Genomic DNA, 21346 nt, shown 5'->3' with positions numbered 1-21346 from the left:
CTACGTGTGAAAGGGATCTAGGAGTCCAAGTAGACCACAAGTTGAACATGAGTGAACAGTGTGATACGGCAGCTAAAAAGGCCAATGCTATTTTAGGCTGCATCAATAGAAGTATAGTGTCTAGATCAAGAGAAGTAACAGTGCCACTGTATTCTGCTCTGGTCAGGCCCCACCTAGAATATTGTGTCCAGTTCTGGGCACCACAATTCAAAAAGGACATTGAGAAACTGGAGCGTGTCCAAAGGAGGGCAACTAAAATGGTGAAGGGTCTGGAAACCATGCCCTATGAGGAACGACTTAGGGAGCTGGGGATGTTTAGCCTGGAGAAAAGAAGGTTAAGAGGCGATATGATAGCCCTGTTTAAATATTTGAAAGGATGTCATGTTGAAGAGGGAGCAAGCTTGTTTTCTGCTGCTCCAGAAAACAGGACCCGGAGCAATGGATGCAAGCTACAGGAAAAGAGATTCCACCTGAACATTAGGAGGAACTTCCTGACAGTAAGGGCTGTTCGACAGTGGAATGCACTTCCTCGGAAGGTGATAGAGTCTTCTTCCTTGGAGGTCTTTAAACAGAGGCTGGATGGCCATCTGTCAGGGATGCTTTGATTTGGATTTCCTGCATGGCAGGGGGTTGGACTGGATGGCCCTAGTGGTCTCTTCCAACTCTACGATTCTATGATTCTATGATTCTATGATTGAGTCTACCATAAGTCTACTCATATTGGGGCATACAATTTCCGTATATACTTGGCTATAAGTCGATGGTGAGTTTTTGAGCCAAAATTATGGATTTTGCTATGACCTGTGGATAAGTCGAGGGTAAAATTTAGGGGCATATAGCAAAGGATCTAAAGGATGAAGAAAAGCAAAATGTCAAAGAACTTATAAAATTCCATCAGACATAACTCTTTGTACTTAAATCTAGATGGAGAGTAATGGGGGGCCAGTGCTTCCAGGACAGATTATACTCTTGCTTTTCTTCAGGGTATGGTTCCTTCTTTTAAATAAGAGTTATGATACAGTACTTATATTGATCCGTGGATAAGTCGACTCAGGTTTTTTGGGTCAATTTTTAACCTAAATTTCTAGATGTATACATGAGTATATAGAGTAGATTTATGGGAACGTGTGCCAGGAGATGTGAAAGGGACAATTTTGACCAGAATTTCAGAATTAATTAAATTATTTCCCCTCCTTAGTTAAAATGCAAATTATTTTATGGATTCCTCCACCTCCAATATAGTTTATTTTGGAAATGCAGTTCAGATGGATATTATGCTGAACACATCTAGCAGTGACAGAGACGGGAAACACAGCAATATGTTCATCCTCTTTCTTTCTTTCTTTCTTTCTTTCTTTTTATAAGCTCCCAGTTGTTATTCCACAATAGACTAATTGAGGATGATATTTCTATTTTCCTGTAGAATAGCCTTATATCTTGTTACTTATCCTAGAGATTACTTGAGTTTATTTATATGGATTCCCCTGCCCCCTGCTCTTTTCATTTATGAATCGAAGATGTATAGCAATAACTAAAGAAAGTTATGAGCATCTAATTAGGTATTCATCAAATTTCTGTAAGCCAGTTGTTTGAATGCATTTCTCGGAAATGAAACAGACATGAATATATCCTTCTAATGTGATATGTATTTCCATGCCTTTTCAGAGGAGGGTGCGGGAGAAAGAACACTGGAAGCCATCCCAATCTAGGATGTTCTAAACCAAGTGGTTAGAAATGCTAAATCAGATTTGACAGCTAGGAGGCTGCCTGTCGCAGCTTCAAAGAAATATGCGTCTATCAAACAGGCAGAAGAAGACCTAAGTACATCCATTTCCCTCCCTTGACTGACAAGATCGCAGCCAGGCTCAGTGAAGTTAGCTGGTCATCATGATAAATATACATGTTAAGAATCCCTGTCTGTTCAGCTGAACTAAATTGAAGAAGGCTATTTATGCAGGATGTTGGCTCTTTTTAACATGGGGGTTCTTCTTACAGGCCTTCCTTCTCTGTGTTTTTAGTCCTTAAAAGACAGCAGTGCTAGTTGGGTAGCTGTTAGTTTAATTAAGATATATATGTTGCATGTTAGACTAAAAGTTCATGTCTTCATCCGTGAGTATTTTAGGATTAAGCTATGGCCTGAATCCTATTGGTAGCCATGACCAGAGTAGAACAATTGACTTAATGAACCAATGGGATAAATATTGACTCATGATTCAATGGTTGGGTTTACTCTAGTTAGGACTACCAACAGGATTCAAAACTTTCTGTCTCTGCTGTCCATATGACTGTATAAATAGCCATGGAAATGCAAAACGTATGGGTATGGTGATGGGGTGATTTCAGTTTTAACTATGATGCTTAAGAGACAAAGGCAGGAGGAAGATGTCGCCCAAGGTCAGGATGGCTTGATGGCCATATGATGTTGCCTAAGGCCACCCTCCCAACCTGATCTTAGGCAACATCTTTCCTCCTGTCTTTGTCCCTCAGCAACCATTGTTAAAATTGAACTTGTTACTTCATCACCATAAACACATGTTTTGTATTTATGTGGCTATTCATACAGTCTGATTAGAAATGTCCTTCTTGGGCACCAGTTCACCCCTTGCATCTCCGAAAGTAGTACAAAACACTGCAGAAATAATCCAGTTTGAGACTGTTTTAACTGCCCTGGTTCAGTTCTAGGGAATTCTAGTTTTGTGAGACATTTAGCCTTCTTTGTCAGACAGCTCTGGTGCCACAACAAACTAAAATTTCCAAGATTCCCTATCACTTAGCCAGAGCGGTTAAAGTAATCTCAAAGTGAATTATTTCTGCAGTTTTGGACTGAAGTCTACAAAAAGCTTCTGGTGCAACTTGTTTCACGCAGTTAGTCTCTAAGGTGCTAAAAGATCCCTTTTGTATACTGATATTCTGGACTATTGTGGTTATGTCTCTGAGTTATGCAGTGCAGGGGTTGTGTAAAATAACTCCACTGGTGAATAGTCATATGTAGGATTTTGTCCTGAGAGTGGCAATAGTTCCTTCATTGTATGTATCAATAGCTAAGATTGGAAAAGATGGACATTTTTGGAGAGGGACCTCAAACCCACAAAGATGTTGTGTCAGAGAAGTAGCTTCTATTGATGTGTACCAGTGTGATTTAGGGTCAATCAAAATAAGCCAAGCAAAGAAAGCTTAGACAAATAGAATAGCTGTTGGAGAAAGAAAATGGCCATCACAGAGGGAGAGTGACATCCCCATTTTTCTACCTTACTTGATCTTCTTCCCTTTTCAGGGAAGCATCTCATAAAACTACTGATCATATCCTTAGCCAGAATAGCTCACCAATGGGCTAAAACAAAGAAAGACGGGGAATGGAGGGTGCATTGATTTTAAAACGTCGCACCCGGATGGAACAACAAACACTGCGTCATCACTATAAAGACCATTTATTCTGGATTTGTTTTCCAGATGGTGCGCATCCAACCAATTTCATTACCCCAGCCACTTTTCAAAATTAAGCCATATAACTCTTTTAAAAAGGAAAAGGCAAGGGCAGTGGCGGTTGTGGCGGTGGAGTACCATTTCCTGATGGCTTTTAAAGAGATTTCATCTTGGATTTATAGGTATCATAGAAGAGGGAACTGATATATCTTCTTTTCTTCTTTGCGCGTTCTTGGTGCCGCAAGCTGTGCGCAGCGTGGTATCAATTAATTTAAGCTAACTTTCCATCTGCTCTGACAAATGTAAGGTTTTGACTGAAAGACAGTATGATGGAATGACATGAAATACGCTAATAGCAGGAGCTAATGTGAAAGGCACTCTGCTGTGGAAAATGGAAGAACCAGGGTGAATTTTTATTCTATTTTATTTTACCCGCAACACAGTCCATGCTAAAAGCTTACTTTAGTGAAAAACGGTTATTGTTTTCAAATATTTTCCTAATCGGTGCAGGGATCTTAAAGGCTTTTGACAATATATACATATATATATATATATATATGGATGGTTTGGTTTTACATAGGCTTGTAATTTTAAGAATCAGATGCATCAGATCAATTCCCTTTTAATTACTGCTTTAATCAAGCTTTATGTTATGGAATTATTTCATTAGTTGTCTGCCATTAAAGGAAAGCCAAGTGAGCGCTGGATTTGATTACAAAGTTGAAAGCTTGTACTTTCATTATCGTTGCGATCACAGCACTGCTTGTTTAGAAGAAACATCCTCTTTTTTTTTTTACCATTGCTTTACAAAAATAAGAACAGAGGTATTTAAATTAAAACAACCAAGATTGCTATGAAGAAGTACAATGACAACGACTCTGTTCCACTAATCATGATACATTAATGTTTGGGGTAGATGGGGAAGAATTGTGACTGAAGGTGCATTCCATAGAATCATAGAATCATAGAGTTGGAAGAGACCCCAAGGGCCATCCAATCCAACCCCATTCTGCCATGCAGGAACTCTCAATCAAATCATCCCTGACAGATGGCCATCCAGCCTCTGTTTAAAGACCTCCATGGAAAGAGATTCCACTACACTCCGAGGAAGGAGTGTGTTCCAATGTTGAACAGCCCTTACTGTCAGGAAGTTCCTTCTAATGTTGAGGTGGAATCTCTTTTCCTGTAGTTTGCATCCATTGCTCCTGGTCCTAGACTCTGGAGCAGCAGAAAACAAGTTTGCTCCCTCCTCAATATGACATCCCTTCAAGTATTTAAACAGGGCTATCATATCACCTCTTAACCTTCTCTTCTCCAGGCTAAACATCGCCAGCTCCCTGAGTCTTTCCTCATAGGGCATGGTTTCCAGACCCTTCACCATTTTAGTCGCCCTCCTTTGGACACACTCCAGTTTTTCAACATCCTTTTTAAATTGTGGTGCCCAGAACTGGACACAATATTCCAGGTGGGGCCTGACCAGAGCAAAATAGAGTGGCACTATTCCACTTTTAGTAAAAAAAATTGGGATGGAGAGATATTATTTATGGATAAATCACTTCCCTGACTAGGGTTAGAATCAAATCCTATGGGCTTAGGTCCTGTCTACACTGGTGTGGAGCAGCCTAGAAAATCCTGTTCAAGAGTTGCCACAATCTTCCCCCATTGCAAAGGCCCTCTGTTGTGACACCATGCAGCTGAGCCCATGTGTTGAGCACATTGCAACACTGAGCAGCAGTGATTTCTCTTATAAATACAATCCATGATCACATGGCTGGGCATCTCATTCTGACCCCAGAGTGAGTGACTGGAGATATTGGTGGATGCTTCAGGCAGTAGAGTAGGACATGTTTCAAACATGTGAAGTCAAAGGCTTTCACAGCTGGCATCTACAGTTTTTTGTGTTTTTTGGGGACTATGAGGCCATGTTCTAGAAAAGTTTGTTCTTGAAGTTTCTCCAGCAGATGTGGCTGGCATCTGCAGAGAATGCTGGCATGGAAGAGAGTGGAAGTTTATTGTCCATCTCAACAAAGCAAGATATAAGCCCATGAGAAGGAACTTCTCAAGGTGTCAAAAGATGTTATAAACCACTGTTAATAAAGGGTTAAAAGTGTTGGTACAATCCTTTCAAAAATTTGTTCTGAAAATATTGCATTATTTTAGCCCAGTGATAGAGAAAGTCAGGTCCTAGGACTAAAATCTGACCCCTCCCCAGAATCTCTATTTGGCCTTCTGGGCTTCCTTAAGTGACTATGCCCCCTTCCTCACAACATAAGGCACAGACTGTGCAAAAATAATTTCCCCTTCTGTTTTCTTTCTCGTACTTTGAAAATTGTTTTTAAGTGAATTTTCTAGGGAGCAGGTCTATAGCTTTCTTTCGAATGTCAAAGGGATATACGGCTCAGAAAAAGGTTGTACCTGAGATCATACATCATTCTCGCATGGTGTAAATCTACGTTGTCACTCTGCAGTGATTCTGCTGAAGACCAAAACGGTGCAACTGACTGTATATCTAGCAGTGCACTTGCTTATTGCCTGGTCATGAAGTAGGGAATCTGCAGTGGCTGTTTCTGCAATCCCAGTGAGCAAAGTGGCCCATTGAAGGCAATGACAAACAGGCAACGGCAAACAAGAATGTACCATACAACAATATGCACTATACAACAATATGGAGATTAAATATGGATATTAAAATAGACCCATTGAATCAATTGTTGATTGGCAAGTCAAGAAATAGTCATCTCCAAGAGATTCAATGTCTCTACTCCAGATGGAAGGACTCACAAGAGGATTTAAGCCAATGTGAAATGGTGACTGTTGTGCAATTCTCCTTACACAACCATACACTGAATACAGTCACCCCTCCTAACCTGCGGATCTGAAATCGGCGACCTCAAATATCCACAGAGGGGTGACCTGCACTATTTCCAATCGTGTGTGCGCCTGGACCATGCGCCTGGACCATGCAAGCGGGGGCGTGCACCATTCAAGCCTATGAGGTTTGAATATGCGTGAGCCTCCCTTTCCATTGGTGTGTGTGTATCTGGAACGGATCCCCTGCAAAAACGGAGTGCCAACTGTACATCTCTTGGATAAAAAAGTACAACTATGTGAGTAAAGTAACTTGCATAGGTGTATGATACAACAGGATTTCAGTCTAAGGAGCCTGTCTTGGGTGATGGGGATGAAAATGTTTTTGTTGGTCCCAATGATAACAGGGCAGCAATAATCCATAACTATACAATAGAGATGCTTCTGTTCTTTTCAAGTTTTCCCCTTGTGTGTTGGTCAGAGAACTGTATGCCAAAGTTGTCACTTCTCTTTAAAGAGCCCACTCACACTCCACTTCCCAAATGCAACTCTTTCATTCCATTATATTCATTTTTCCCAGTGAATGGAAAGCTTAATGAAAACCTATTCGGAATTGCTCCTTCCTTAAACTACTAGAAACTCATCACTGAGTATTAGAAAAGCATTTTCAGGGTAAAAAGAAAAGGCTCCGTTTCTTTGATTTTTGTATGAAAAACTTGCTGATTTGCCTTGAACAGACCAATTGAAGGGCAGCACAGTTCTCACCCTGGCAGACATTAGTGCCAGAAGAGAAGGAAGAAGGAGAAATGATTTTTGATTGTACAGTTAAATGGAAAATGCTTGAATTGCGTCCACACAATCCCAGAAGATGCAGTCATGTTTGATTAGCCTCCCTTTCCCCACTTGGTTTTTTCCTCTTCTTCTGGAAAGTAGCACACATTCTACCATTGAGTATAAAATAGATGCTGTGAGACCAACGAATGACTGATCTATATAAGTGCCTCCTGAGTGTTGGAATTAAAGGAAGGTCTATCAAGGCCTGGGGTGAAATTTCTCTGAAGATATTTTCTGCCTCCTTCCTGAAAATGTTCTCCAAAAATAAAATCCCACTTTTTCATGGCTTTTGACATGCGATTGACTCTATCTTTTGCTGCCAAAACCCTCAAATTCTTCCAACCTGTTGTTCTAAAGAACACCTCTTGCCATTTTAATGATTGTAAGTTCTACTGTGGAGTAAATGGATAGATATAGTGGATGGAAGGCAACATTGACTTCAGTCTTTAGAAACATATCTGAGTGAGTCTGGGACAGATTTGGGGTAATAGTGGGAGACATGGTCCAGAATTGTATTATTAGTCCCAACAAATTTTGATCCATTGAATCAGTGGGATTTTACACTACTTAGCTTCAAGAAGGATGTGGTCAAGCTGGAGCATGTCCAGAGGAAGGCAACCAAAATAGTGAAAGGTCTAGACACCATGCCTTATGAGGAGAGGCTTAGGAAGTTGGCTATGTTTAGCCTGGAGAATAGAAGGTTAAGAAGTGACATTATGGCCATGTTGAGAAGGTTTGAAAGGATGGCACATTGAGGATGGAACAAGCTTGATTTTTGCTGCTTCAGAGACTAGTAACATGGAGCAATGGATGCAAGCTACAGGAAAAGAGATTGCACCTCAACATTAGGAAGAACTTTCTGACAATAAGAGCTGTTCAACAGTGGGACACGCTGTTTCAGAGAGCGGTGGAGTCTCTTTCTTTGGTGGTCTTCAAACAGAGGTTGGATGGCCATCTATCAGAAGTGCTTTGATTGTGGATTCCTGCATGGCAGGGTGTTGGACTGGATGGCCCCTGTGGTCTCTTCCAACTCCATGATTCTACACAACCAAGGTGGTTTTGTAGCTAAAGAGATCTTACAGAATCACGACCGTCAATACTAGCAGAATCTTACTGTTTACCTCTACTGAGGGCAGCACAGCAGGGGAGTATACAAAGGAATAGTCCAGAGTCCAGTCTAAAGGTCACACAATACCAGTCAGTCAGTCACAGCAAAGGGCAGAGGCAAGAGCGTAGTCACAAGGCAAGTCCAGAGGTCAGATAACCAGAGTCATGAATCAAAGAGCAAGGAACAACAAGGTTGCAAGACTGGTTGTCCACTGCAAAGAACCTCTGCAGCTGGAGGTCTTCTAAAGGCCTCTGCTTCTCTCAGCTAAAACCTATTAGCTCTCCTCTTGGCTTCTAGCCTGGAAGAATGCCTCAAGGACTCCTTGACATGTCTTTGCTCCACAGGTCCTAGCACCTGCAGCCTGTCTATGAGTCTGTTTCTCCCTCTGCAGCTTCCTGCTGAGCCTCCAGGCAGTCCCAGATCTGCCCCGTCTCAGCCTCCTCCATGTCTTCATAATCTGAGTCCTCTGACTGTGCCTTTTAGTCAAGCCCAGGGCAGTCCATGACACCTACTAGCAATGCTACTACTATTACTACTGTGGGTCTATTCTGATATCACCACTATGGTAGCAGTTTTCTGCTTGCTCTGTCAAGTGTGCAGTGCATCTTCTTTCTAATTTATTAGGCAACAAGTGTTCTCTCCAGTCTGAGTCACTGCATCACCACATGAAACTTAAGATTCTCCACTGAATGGCGAATTTTGATTTGCAGAGCATTCTTTCTCTTGGAGCTTTCTTTTTTTGGGGAGGGGGTGTCCTCGAGGCAGAGAAGCGAATTGGTCTGTTCTTTTAAGATGTCAGGGGAGATTCAGTCTGCTTCTTACCACAGTCCAGAATTCAAGGCCTCTGAAAAGAAGCCCTTCCTACTGTGATAACGGGTGCATTACGAAGGCCTGCAGCAGCCGCTATGATGTTCTCGCAAAGAGATAATAAAACTCAGCTTCGGTGCAATATGAAATGCTTTGGGCCACAAAAGCTTCTTCCTTGCCACAATTAGCCAGGCTCTGTGGGTTACAGAGATATGGAAATAACTGGAGGAGGAATGGAGAGTTTAATCCAGTTTGCAGCAGTGAGGCATGCAAGAAGAACAAGCAATTCTCCTCCTAGCACAGCACTGGGAGGAATGACTTTTGTCTCACATCTGTGGAAGTGGCATCTGTAGGGAAGCCAAGAGCTCTGAACTCAGCAAAGGAGTGAGGAAAATCTCATTGCAAGTGAGAATTGTACTATATTGCACGTCGGTGGAAGGCTGCAGATTATTATTTCTTCCGTCAGTTGCTTGAAGGCCTTTCCTGAAGTTGGTTGCCTCTGGGTGGCAAATCTACTCTTGGCGTATGAGTTAACCTTCTGGTATTTGAATTCTGAGCCATATTTCCAGCAGAGATGGTATCAAAGTTGGTTAGGCCGAGGCTCAGAAAGGATCTTCAGGAACGTGTTAACACTTGCCTGAAAAGCTGAAAAGCTCTGAGCTAGAAACAGCTTCCCGACTTGAGCGTACTTTGAAGATCTGAACCTGGGGAAGCTGTTGTTGTAGGGCACAAGCACCGACTCCCAGGTAAGGCGGCAGATCTTGGCTGGTTTCATGCTCACCTGCAAGAATGAATCATGGAATTACAAAATCTTGGACTTGGAAGGGATCTCAAGGGCCATTTATCCCAGCCCCCTGCTATGTAGGAATACAGAACTCAAGCACTCCTGAAAGATGTTCAAAGGCTTCTGAAGAAAGAGAGTCCACCACCCTCTGAGGCAGTCTAATCCACGGCAGAACAATTCTTACAATAAAGAAGTTCTTCCTAATGTTTAGGTAGAATCTTTTTTCTTGTACAGTCAGTCCTTCATATCTATGGATTTTTTTAATCCATGGGTTCAACCATCTATGGCTTAAAACACACAGAGACATCAAAAAGCAAACCTTGATTTTGCAGTTGTGTACAAGGTATTTTACTTTACATTTTACTATGTCATTGTATTTAATGGGATTTGAGTATCCCCATTATTTTGGTATCCACGAGGGGTATATACCCCAGCAGATAGCAAGGGGCCTCCATGATACAGTGCGCCCGTGTCATATGCGGTTGCCTTTTATGCAACTTTCAGCTTTGCTAAAAGCCCTGTTCCATTTGCCATGAGCATGAGCCCCATTAGGCTGGATTTGCCTTATGCGGTGGGTTCTGGAACGGATCCCCTGCGTAAGGCAAGGGACCGCTGTATGATCAACAGTTTCTGTGCAGAAAAGATATAAATACTACACCAGAATAGCTACATTGGGGTTACTGGGAGCCTTTTCTCACTCAACAGTTATAGCACAGATGCCAGTTTAACTGCCATGACTACATCCGACAAGGCCTTGGGATTTGTAGCTTAGCACTCTCTGGATTGCTTGCCAAACTACACACCCATGGATTCCATAAGCTGGTGCTATGACAAGTAGAGTGGAATCATACAATCACAACTATGTGGTGTAGACTGATTCACACAGCCACCCAATTGATGTTGTAGTGGCTGGTACAGCTAAGCAGACTCTCCTTGCACATAAGGGAATCCAGTGCCTTCCCATCAAATGTCTTGAACCTCCTAGGCACCACAAGCTCTCACAGAATCATTTTTTTGTCAGTTTCATAAGGCCTGTGCAACCCTGAATCTTGCATACATTTGCACAACCTCTGAAAAAGTGCAAACCAGTGGTGGTGGGTAATTCCCATATTTAACCCAATGTAAAGATGCAACAGGATTGAAGCCTAGGATCCTGGCTGAGTTTTCCTACCCTTTTTGCAAACCTGCTTGGGGTATATCCCATTAAAACAAAGCAAGTCCATCAACCATAACTTCACATGGAATTAATCCGGTTAAAGAGGGAGCCGAATTGTGACAGGAATACAGTATGAGACAGGGGAATATAAGCTTTTTCTTTCAGCTAATTTGAGCAGCAGTTTGGTGGCACATTGCCTTTTTTCCCTCTCTCTCTGGTATGTTTGTTCATAATTTACAGAATTTAATTGCTTATTCCAAATCCCTCATGCCTTTTCCTCTGCACATATACTCCATGACATGAATCCTCTTGGTTACTCCTTAAAGGCATAGAGCCATTGCTTTAATTTGAATGGTGAACCAATATGTAAGCAAATCCTGATGATTCAATGGGTCTGCTCTGGTTGGTATAAACAATAGGAATTAATAGTTTTTTTGTGGGATTTTTGGGCTATGAAGCCATGTTCTAGTAGAGTTTATTCCTGATGTTTTGCCAGTAGCTGTGGCTGGCATCTTCAGAGAATGCAGGCATGGAAGAGAGTTGTGTGTGTACACAGTCTGCCCTTCTCTTATGCGGGGATCCGTTCCAGACCCCCACGCATAAGAGAAAAAATGCAGATGCTCAAGCCCCAATTCTGGGAACTCGTTCCTGTGGCAGTGCGGCGGCAACACACAGGGTGCATGCCACAGGAGCGCACCCCATTCATGCGAATGGGACACACCACCCCTTGCGCCCTGTGCGTTCCCGTGCAGCTTTGATCATATGCTGAAAGCCATGGGTGCACTGTATATATCTTTAACTGCCATTGCTTGATGCTGTGAAATTCTGGGAACTGTAATTTTGTGAGTCATTTAGCCTTCTATCTCAGAGAGCCATCTCACAAAACTCCATAGATCAGAGCCATGCCAGTTCACAGGATGTTGACCTGGATTATTTCTACAGTGCGGATGCAACCATGGATAGATAGAAAAAGATTTACTTTTTAATTCACTAATCTTGAAGTGAAGCAAAATTGACTTAGTCCTGATTAATGTGAGTATTGAGTAGGAACCAAGCTGCTCTACTCAAATGTGGCTTCTGCAATCGGAAATCTTGTTTCAACCTAGTGTGACGTTCTATGTGTCTTGCTTGGATTTGTCAGTGTTTCAAATGCTGGGGGGGAATAATACACACTGCATTAATATACACACATAAGCAAAAATATGAATAGCCTTCCAAGACGGTCTCCTTTTTTATGCCAACTGTGCGAAATGACATACTTACCATGCTAATCAGCACCATTCTTTGATTAACTTAATAACTGTTATATTGAACTTGTGTGTGTGTCTGTGCATGTGGTAGCCGAAAATACAGTTTTAGGAATGAAATGATTTAATACCGGGGCTGTTGTTATGGGTGCTAAAATGGAAAATGATTAAATTCTGTGCTTTTCTGCAAATGCAAACAATTTTGCAAATATATCTTGATTTTCAATGAATTAAGTATTAGGAAAAACCTCAAACAGCAAGCTTGAAAGCGGGCACATTCTGCTAGGCTATAAAATCAGCAAGATGAACCTTAACGCTCAACAAATCTGGCACTTCATCCAATATAAATAAAAGGTTTTTTAAAAAATAATATTTAAAAATGATGCTTTTTCATGTCATGAGACATTACTTGAACTGAGTGTAAAACATGGGGCACAAAGTCCTGCTGCTTCCATAGGGTAAATGTGTGAAAGACCAACCGGTTCCTAGCCAAGATATCATCTTCAAACATCTACAATGTGCAGCAACCCAAATTATTCAAAATACAGAATTATTGAGTCCGTTGGGCGCATACTCAAGGCTTCTGTAAACACAACTTGATTTTCTTTCCTGAGCCTTAAATCCAAAGACTGTGAATGTGAAGGATGAGCACTTTCCTCCAAATGTGTCTCCATCTGGGCATCACAACACTCCTGTTTGCATCGAATATCCAGAATGGAAATACTAAGTTCAAAACCCCGACAAAAGAACAGAAGGGAGAAACCTCACGCTTGTAAAATGAGTGCACCATCGTGTTGGAGATATCGAGAAAGGAATCATCACCTGCCAAGAAGACACATTTGCTATTTGGTGTAAGAGTATGAAAAACGAAAGGTATGGTTGGATTTATTTAATGGTTTGGAAAAAGAAGAAAGAAAGAAAGCTGTTATCAGAACAGAGATATGACATAGAAAGAAATGCTTAAAACATACAGTAGGAAGTGTGAGTTCTGTTCAAATCCAACCCATTGATATACAGATGCGACATTCTATTGCATAAGAAAGGTCTGCAATTCAAACTTTAAATAAGCAACTTTATTAAAAGAGTCTAGGACACTTACCTTACCCCTAGTTACTGCCAAGTTCTATTAAAAGCCACAGTCTGTCACTTAATATTTCTCTCTCTTTTTTGCTGATTTCCCCCCCTTTGCTATAAAAAAAATTTGGTGTGAGCTTTGTGGATCATTTACAATTTATTAACAAGATGGTCGTCTTGATGATACAGTTAAGAGTTTTCTGTTACCTTACATGCTCACTGAATAATATACTTCTTTTTGTTTTTAAAAAAGGATTCATATATCCATACATAATGAACACCCTTTATTCCTATAGGTTTTGCAAACAAGTGTGGTTACCTTGCACACGCCAGAAAGGAAAAGGAAAGGAAATTAAAAAAGGATAAGAGAGATCTTGTTAGTTTTCATTTTAAACTGTGTGTGTGTACCTGCGCGTGTATGTATGTGTATATACTATATTCAAAACAAATTATATATGTATATATTTATATAACAATTTTTTAATTATTATTTGTCTAGGTGGGCCCAAGTGTCATTTTATCGAGAGCTAGCTTTCACAGGCCTTGAGAGAGAATTCGTTAGTAATTAGCACTTCAAAGACTTGGGGAAAAATATAAGGGTGGGGAAAATGTATGGAAAATCTTTAAATAATTATAGTAGGTGGACTGATACGTTTGAGTTTGAATGACATCTGTCAGCTCTGGGGGGAAAAACTGGTGGAATTGGGTGCCAAAACACTTCCCACCACAAATTATTGCAGAAAGGTGGAAAATGATAAATGACGTTCATGCTTAAAGTAGGACTGTCGAACATGGCTTTCGTTTGGATTTCCTGCATGGCAGGGGGTTGGACTGGATGGCCCTTGCGGTCTCTTCCAGCTCTGTTATTCTATGATTCTATGATTCTATGTGTTCGACTCCAGGTGTTGTTTGACTCTGGGTCCGAACAGACAGACCAAAATAAAGTGCTTCAGGTCACTTTGGAAGATATGCTGTTTAAATGACACATGCATCTTAAGAGGCCAGAAGCTGTGACAAAGCTGTGCTTCACTCCTTAAGACTGAAGCGTGGTTTTGGCACGGCTTCCAGACTCTTAGGACGCATGCAGCATTTAAACAGCATACCTCCAAAGTGACCCAAAGCAGCTTTATTTTGGCCTGTCTGCTTGGGTCCTCTCTCTCTCATCATCCCTTACTATTGGGTCTGATGGGAGTCTGAGTCCAGTAACATCTGGACGGGTCACAGATTCCTCCTTCTCAACCTTTCCTTAAGAGCTAAAGTGTAATGCGCTCCAGTCTTATTCTTATTTATTGATACACTTCTTTCACAACAAAAATGGAGGATGGAGGATTCCTTTCTGGGGATCTATTATTTTAGCCTGTCAGCGAATTTCAAGCCATATGGCATTCTCCTCCATACAAGACACATTGTCTCAAACTGAAAGCTTGTCTATCCAGGGCTAATACCACACTTATAGGACTAAGATTCCATCTTAATTGCTATGCTTCAATCCGATGTAATCTTGGGATTTGTAGTTTAGAGGGGGGCACTTACGATTCTCAGCTGGAGAGCTCTAGTGTTGCCCTAAATTGCAAACCCCAGGATTGCATAGGATGCAGCCATGACAGTTAAAGTGGAACCATGCTGGTACAATTGTGTAATGTGTAAGGCGCCCAGGAGAAAACCAGGCTCAGGCTTTTCTCCCTTCCATTCAGCCTTGCACTATGGAGGCTATCATCCCCTTCCTTCTGCCACATGTGTGAGTAGTCCATCATGAAAACCAGTGATTCCCAAACTCTGGTCCTCCAAGTGTTTTGAACTCCTGTTCCCAGAAGCCTCAAAACAACTTGGTCAATGGTCTGGGATTCTGGGAGCCGAAGTCCCAAATACCTGGAAGGCTTTGGGAACCACTGATGTAAACCTTCATTTGAAAGCAGGCTGAGAGTCATCCTAGGCAAGAGATCGGTGATGGAAGCTATCTAATCTCAGCTATCCAAATCAACTGCCTCATTGTATCACTCCATGGTAAGGCTGGATCTTTATTTTGCTAAGGCCTCATTGAAAAACCATCAGAAATCTCTAAATAAGTGGGCCTGAAATGCAAGAGCTATTTTTTAATTCTCAAAGGACACTGCCAACGGTGGCCAGAATCCTGCCAAACAGTTACGATCCCTTCTTAGCCCCTAGTTTAGGGGTTATGAAGGGGATGTGAAAGTCCTCCAAGCCAAAAGCAGCTGCAATTGAAACTTTTATATGGTTCTTGCCAGATGGTGTAGTCTTAATATATTATCAGCTGCACTTACTGGTAAGCAGCTTGGAGAGAGGAAAGTTATGGGAAAACCAGAAACTGGGTTTTCAGCTGCCAAATAGCTACAACTTTCCCCTACCTGCAACTTCCCTCTGCAATTTTTTCCCTGCAGTCCTTGACAAAAATCCTTGCTAGTGGCAGAAAACACACTACCTGGTACATATCAGACAAAAATGTGCTGGCAAAGGTGTTGGAACTTATGTTTTCATTTTCTTCCTGCACCAATCTCCAAAGAGGTCGGGATCTCCAATTTCAACCTCATTTGGGAAACTGGCTAATTCCCAGTCCATCCCTAGCAGCCACTAGGATCAACCAGGAGAATGTCAGACAGCTGCTTTCCAATTGGCTGGAGAATGGATCCCTGTGGATCTCATCCCCACTTCACTAGTAAGTGTGTTTTTTTTGGGGGGGGGGGGGGGGATCTGGCCAGAATCCACTATGTAGCATGGTAGTTATGGTCATACAAGATTGTGCCAAGGGACTGGGCATCAAAGCATGTTTGGCTTCTAGATGCTGCTGAAAAAAGAGTAAGTTAGTTCTTGTATATGAAAGGGAATATGGATGAATCAGTGGTACATAATACTATCGAGGGTAGTTTAGAAGGCTTTTTTCTTGTAAGAAAGAAGGAAAGGATGCCACTAATGCAGCTGTTTCTCATCTTTCTCCCACATTATGCTCTCTCCTTTAGGTTAAACCCTTGTATATGTAGCAGCATATACAGTGCGTTTTTGATCTTTCTGAGATCTGCTTTCATGCCTCTGTGCTATTCTCTGCCCCATTGACCACAAGCCTACGGTGAATGCCATACAAAAGCTAACCCTATTGTATATCTCTTCTCTCTATATAAATATATATACATATACATACACTCATACATATACAAATACTAACCCACAGACAATTTGTTTTTGTTTTTTAAAACAGTTGAATAGCAACAAGTCAACAGAGAGGAAGGGAAATGGAGTCATTGTGTAATTCTGCTCCTAGAAGATCAGGTTTCGATGCCGTGGTCTTTTTTCTTTTCTTTTCTTCTTTTTTCTTCTGTTATTTTAAAACCACTCAGCAAGCGATCTCACACCAACCACCGATCTTATATAAGGAATCCATTGGTAAAGCCAGAGCCAGGCTGGAGGTTTTGTCAGATACAATCGTGCAGCTGGACGGATAGATGGAGTGAGGTTGCAAAGTGCCAAATCAGGAGCAAACTGAGGCTTAGGAGGGAAGGAATCATAACAGTCAAAGGTGATCTTCTGTTTGGGATGGTACATCCTTTGCTTGTCACCATGGCAACTCGTGAGACCAGCTTCAGATGGCAGAAGGTGTTACAGACCTAAGAGATGGGCAAGAATATGTGCTTACTACCAAGCGAACAACCATATTAAATAAATACTCATAATATCCCCCTCCCACATCCCGTTCTTTAAACTTGAAGGTCTTGCTGACGTGTGCTCAACTTTGAAGTATTCACGTTCAGAAGCAATTATTTATGAAGACTTCAAGCTATGAGGAGGTTCAAAATGGTGACATCCATCTATTAGAGCCATCTCCAGAAAACAGAGGTGCGAAGCCAAGGCTGAAAGTAAGTATGCCTAAAGATATGAAATGTGGAATACACTATAGAATTATAGCCAAAATATATTTTACTGACATACAGGTATAATATCTCCTTGCATCTCCATTTGTCCATTTGTGGTCACTGTGGAAGGAGGAATCCACCACCTCCTTCATACAATGGCCTCCTGCCCATGCAACCTTCTTGTCTGTGGCTGGTGGCCTATTTAGTAGTCAAGGGAATGGCAGGCCAGCCTGGCAAAATCCAGCTTTGTTTCTGTGGATGGACACATGAAGAAGAAGGCATCCTTCTGAATTTCCTGGGGATTTGCTGGAGATCCAGGAGGATGGTGTTAATTTTGTACATCTGACTGTGAAACCATAGCCAGTTACTCTACCCCATCATTGATGGGATGATGGTAGTGACCGGAAAGGCAGGCTGCATATATTGCAGGATCTTGTCCAAGATGTTCTTTACAAGTTATCAGCAACAAAAGAAAAGGAAACAAAAACAAACCAGAGGCATATGGACTGAGCTTCTAGGATGTGCTGGTGTACACTGGTAGAGGCTGATGTGGATCAGGACACCGGAATTACTGGGTCACACATTGTGAAACTTATTGACAATAACAGGCACTACAACCACGCAGCTCCCTTTGCACAATAGTCAAAGAACACTATTTAGAGAACTTCCTCTTAGGCTTAAGCAATTACTTCATAGGGCTTCAGCAAGCCTGTGCAAACCCTTGTGCAACCTCCGAGAAAGTACAAAATAAAACCAGGATTCAAGCCATAGGAGTCCGCGATGATCCGTTCAATGGATCACTCCAGTTAGACAAAATGCAGAGAAATAAGGAGGAAAATTGTCAACATCTTTTAAAATTGTATCAACCATATAGAAGTTACAATCCCAAAAAGAGCCAGCCTCATTAGCATGCAAATAAAGCCACAATTGCTGTGCTTATGGCTCTCTCTCTGTGTGTGCTATTTAACTCTGAGCATATACAGCCTAAGCAAGGTGGTGCTACTTGTTTGCTGGATGGTTATTGCTGTTTGCTTTGAATAATTTCTGTGTTTCCCTTCCAGGCAAATCGGGTTACATATGGAATTTGATAATGCAGATAACGCATTTGTTTGCTAATCTTCCCATGCTATTACTCAAATTGAATTGGATGTTGAGTTTCTCTAACTAGGGAATTATGTGATTGGCAAACACAAATTGACAGTCTATTGTTTTCGACCACCAAAGTACATTGTGCTTACACTTCTTTGAAAGGAGTAAGGAAAACATTAAACCAGAAAGATTCAAAATGAATGCTTATCTGATCCTTGTGCCTTCACTGAGGAATTTTCAAGGAATTTTGATGGCTAATGTGACAGTTCAGAAAATGATTCCAAAGCCATGTGTCTGGCATGAATAAGCCTCCAAGAGGAAAGACAACAACAACAACGCACAGTCTATATTACAAACTAGTAATTTAACTCTGTCAAAACCATGGAATATTAAACATTTCCCCCCTGAGTACACCCTTTGAAAGGCATCAAAGTTTAATCTTCTGAAGTGCTGTTTTCACCTCTGAGAAACAGCTGATAAAAAACCACAATGAATCGCATAGTAGTAATATTTCCAAATGATCAAGTATCTATGGCTTATAGAAGCACTTATCTTTTACACACAGTCCTCATTTATTTTTCAGCGTGAATATAGTCTGGACTCCTTAAGTGTATTTATCTGTTTCCTGGGTGCAGTCAAAGAAGGACAACTCATTGGTTTCATCTGTTCCTGTCACTGGAGGGTCCACAGATAGAGAAAGGATGCTGAGACAAGGAGCTTAGAAATTCTGAATTGTATCCACATTTGGACACATACGACTGGGATGGCAGAAGCAGACATCTTCATCCTTTCTAGCTCCCTGAACAAGTTAAACAGAGGTTGATCCCCTGTTGAATGAGATGAGATGGGATCTGTATATGTTGGGAGGAGGCAACAAGAATACCCCCAAAAGAAGGTAGAAGGTTATTCCAACAAAAGACCCCCTCGACTAGCCCATTGGTGGGGAACATGCTACTCCTGGGCTGCATGTGGCCCTTGGACCCCATTTCTTGTGCCTCCTGAAGCCCAGCATCAGCCCATCACAGTCCTCCAACACAAATTCAAAAAGGATGTTGAGAAACTGGAACATGTCCAAAGGAGGGCAACCAAAATGGTGAAGGGTCTGGAAACCATGCTCTATGAGGAACGACTTAGAGAGCTGGGTATGTTTAGCCTAGAAAAGAGAAGGTTAAGAGGTGATGTGATAGTCGGGTTTAAATACTTGAAGGGATGTCATATTGAGGAGAGAGAAAGCTTGTTTTCTACTGTGCCAGAGACTAGGACCAGGAGCAATGGATGCAAGCTCCAAGAAAAGAGATTCCACCTCAACATTAGGAAGAACTTCCTGAAAGTAAGAGCTATTTGAGAGCGGAGCACACTCCCTCGAAGAGTGATTGAGTTTCCCTCCTTGGAAGTCTTTAAACAGAGTCTGGATGGCCATCTGTCAGGGATGCTTTGATTGTGATTTCCTGCATGGCAGGGGATTGGACTGGATGGCCCTTGTGGTCTCTTCCAACTCTACGATTCTATGATTCCATGAACACTCTATTAAAACAACAACACTACTAAGCTAAGTCAGTGTGACATAGTAGTTTGAATGTTGGACTATGCCAAGCTTCGATTCCCACCTCAGCCATGAAACCTATCTTGGGCAAATCGCATGCTCTCACTTCAAAGGAAGGCAATGACAAACTACCTCTGAACAAATCTTGCCAAGAAAGCCCCAGGATAGGTTTGTTTTTGGGTCATCATAAGTCAGAAATGACTTGATGGCACATGACACACATCACCACCACCACCTTCCAGAAATCCATGAGCAACAGCATTTACATTTCTATCCCACTTAATAGTGAACTAAGCACTCTCTAAACCAATTGCCCCCAACAAAATGACTTGAAGACACACAACAACAAGAAGGGGAGGATTTCAGGAGGAGGCCTGCACTGGATGGAAAAACAGTTGGTGCTGATCTGAGAAAAAGTTGTGGTTGTCAGGAGGACCTCAAAAGGACTGATGAGAACCACATGTAGAACCTCCATGTCAAGGGACAGTGTCCTATTTCTGAATGTCAGGGACATAAAAATAAAATAAAGGAAGCCCATCATCTTCCTGTCTTATTTGTGGGCTTTCTGGAGGGATGCATTTGCCCACTGTTGCAAATAGCAAGACTGAACGTGGATCCTCCATCACAGCTGTGCTTGTATTTTCAAAAATACCTCTGGTCTTAACTCAACTTGGTTTTGAACTTCCAATTATTAAAACATTTAATGCTTTAAGTCTTCAGGTTTTGCAAGCCAGGAGGAAAATAGAACTGTGTGACATCTTAGGCCTTTAGGTCCATTGCTAAAATCGGCAAGGAAGCGGGTGAGGTCTCAAGGGGAGTGGAAATGCTATTGGGGATTTCCGTTTCGACTGGAAGGCTGGAGAAAATTAATAGACTGTTAAATACGAGGATATCTTTGAGGCTTATTTGCAATCACATTCCTGGCATCTGTGTGATACGCCATTCCCTCGAACACCTGAGGCCTTTCACACTTAGTTTGACAAATTAATTTCAATGCAGAGTCTGCAAAACTCGTTTAATCTCTTCACATCAAGTTTAGTCCTTGCCTCTTCACTTTAATGGAGTGTTTTATTTGCTGCTTGCTAAAGTCCAGCTTTTCAGTTTACGCAGCCTGGCTGGCCCCAACTTCAAAAGAAAACGTGGCTTCAAGCAAACTAAGCAACTGTTCATGATTATCCCTTTTTTCAAAATGTGATCTCGGCTCTCATTACTTAAAATGGAGAGTAAATTCAAGCAGTGAGTTTTGTGCAGAACACACATCTGTGAGCTCATTTCTCTACCGGAGTGGTTCACATTGGAGCTTAAAACAGTTTTTGGACTACAGCTCCATCTACAAGGATATAGTTCCCTGGTTGCTCACATAATTTCCCCGGAGAAGGGCTCAGGTAGAATCCCTGATGTTCCCAGGTAAGTTGAGGAAAGAATTGGGATGGGAAGAATTTTCAAACACACTTCAAGAATGGTCAAATATGTAGATGTTTGTGTTGGGAAGCCCTGATAAGAAGAGTTCTGGACTGAGGAGACCATGGTTTGGTTCCTTGAGAAAAGGCGGGCTATAAATTATTATTATTATTATTATTATTATTATTATTATTATTATTATTATTATT

At 41.6% G+C, this 21346-nt stretch overlaps 1 protein-coding gene and 1 long non-coding RNA gene across 2 annotated transcripts in view; one reads left to right on the top strand and one right to left on the bottom strand.

Moving 5' to 3' along the window:
• The window catches only part of LOC121914677, a 52966-nt gene that overhangs the window by 4951 nt on the left and 26669 nt on the right, over positions 1–21346 (top strand). The window lies entirely within an intron of this gene.
• CDH13 (cadherin 13) overlaps positions 13042–21346 on the bottom strand; it is a 651716-nt gene continuing 643411 nt past the window's right edge. Inside the window, exon 14 of the mRNA XM_042438290.1 lies at positions 13042–16858. Within this exon, the coding sequence (XP_042294224.1) occupies positions 16851–16858 (8 nt within the window). The 3' untranslated portion in view covers positions 13042–16850. The remainder of the gene's footprint in view (positions 16859–21346) is intronic.

The sequence above is a fragment of the Sceloporus undulatus genome, chromosome 8 (assembly GCF_019175285.1).
Source record: "Sceloporus undulatus isolate JIND9_A2432 ecotype Alabama chromosome 8, SceUnd_v1.1, whole genome shotgun sequence".
NCBI classification, from domain to species: Eukaryota; Metazoa; Chordata; class Lepidosauria; order Squamata; family Phrynosomatidae; genus Sceloporus; species Sceloporus undulatus.
Note: the sequence above shows the minus strand (reverse complement) of the source record. Positions and strands in the feature narration are given on the sequence as shown.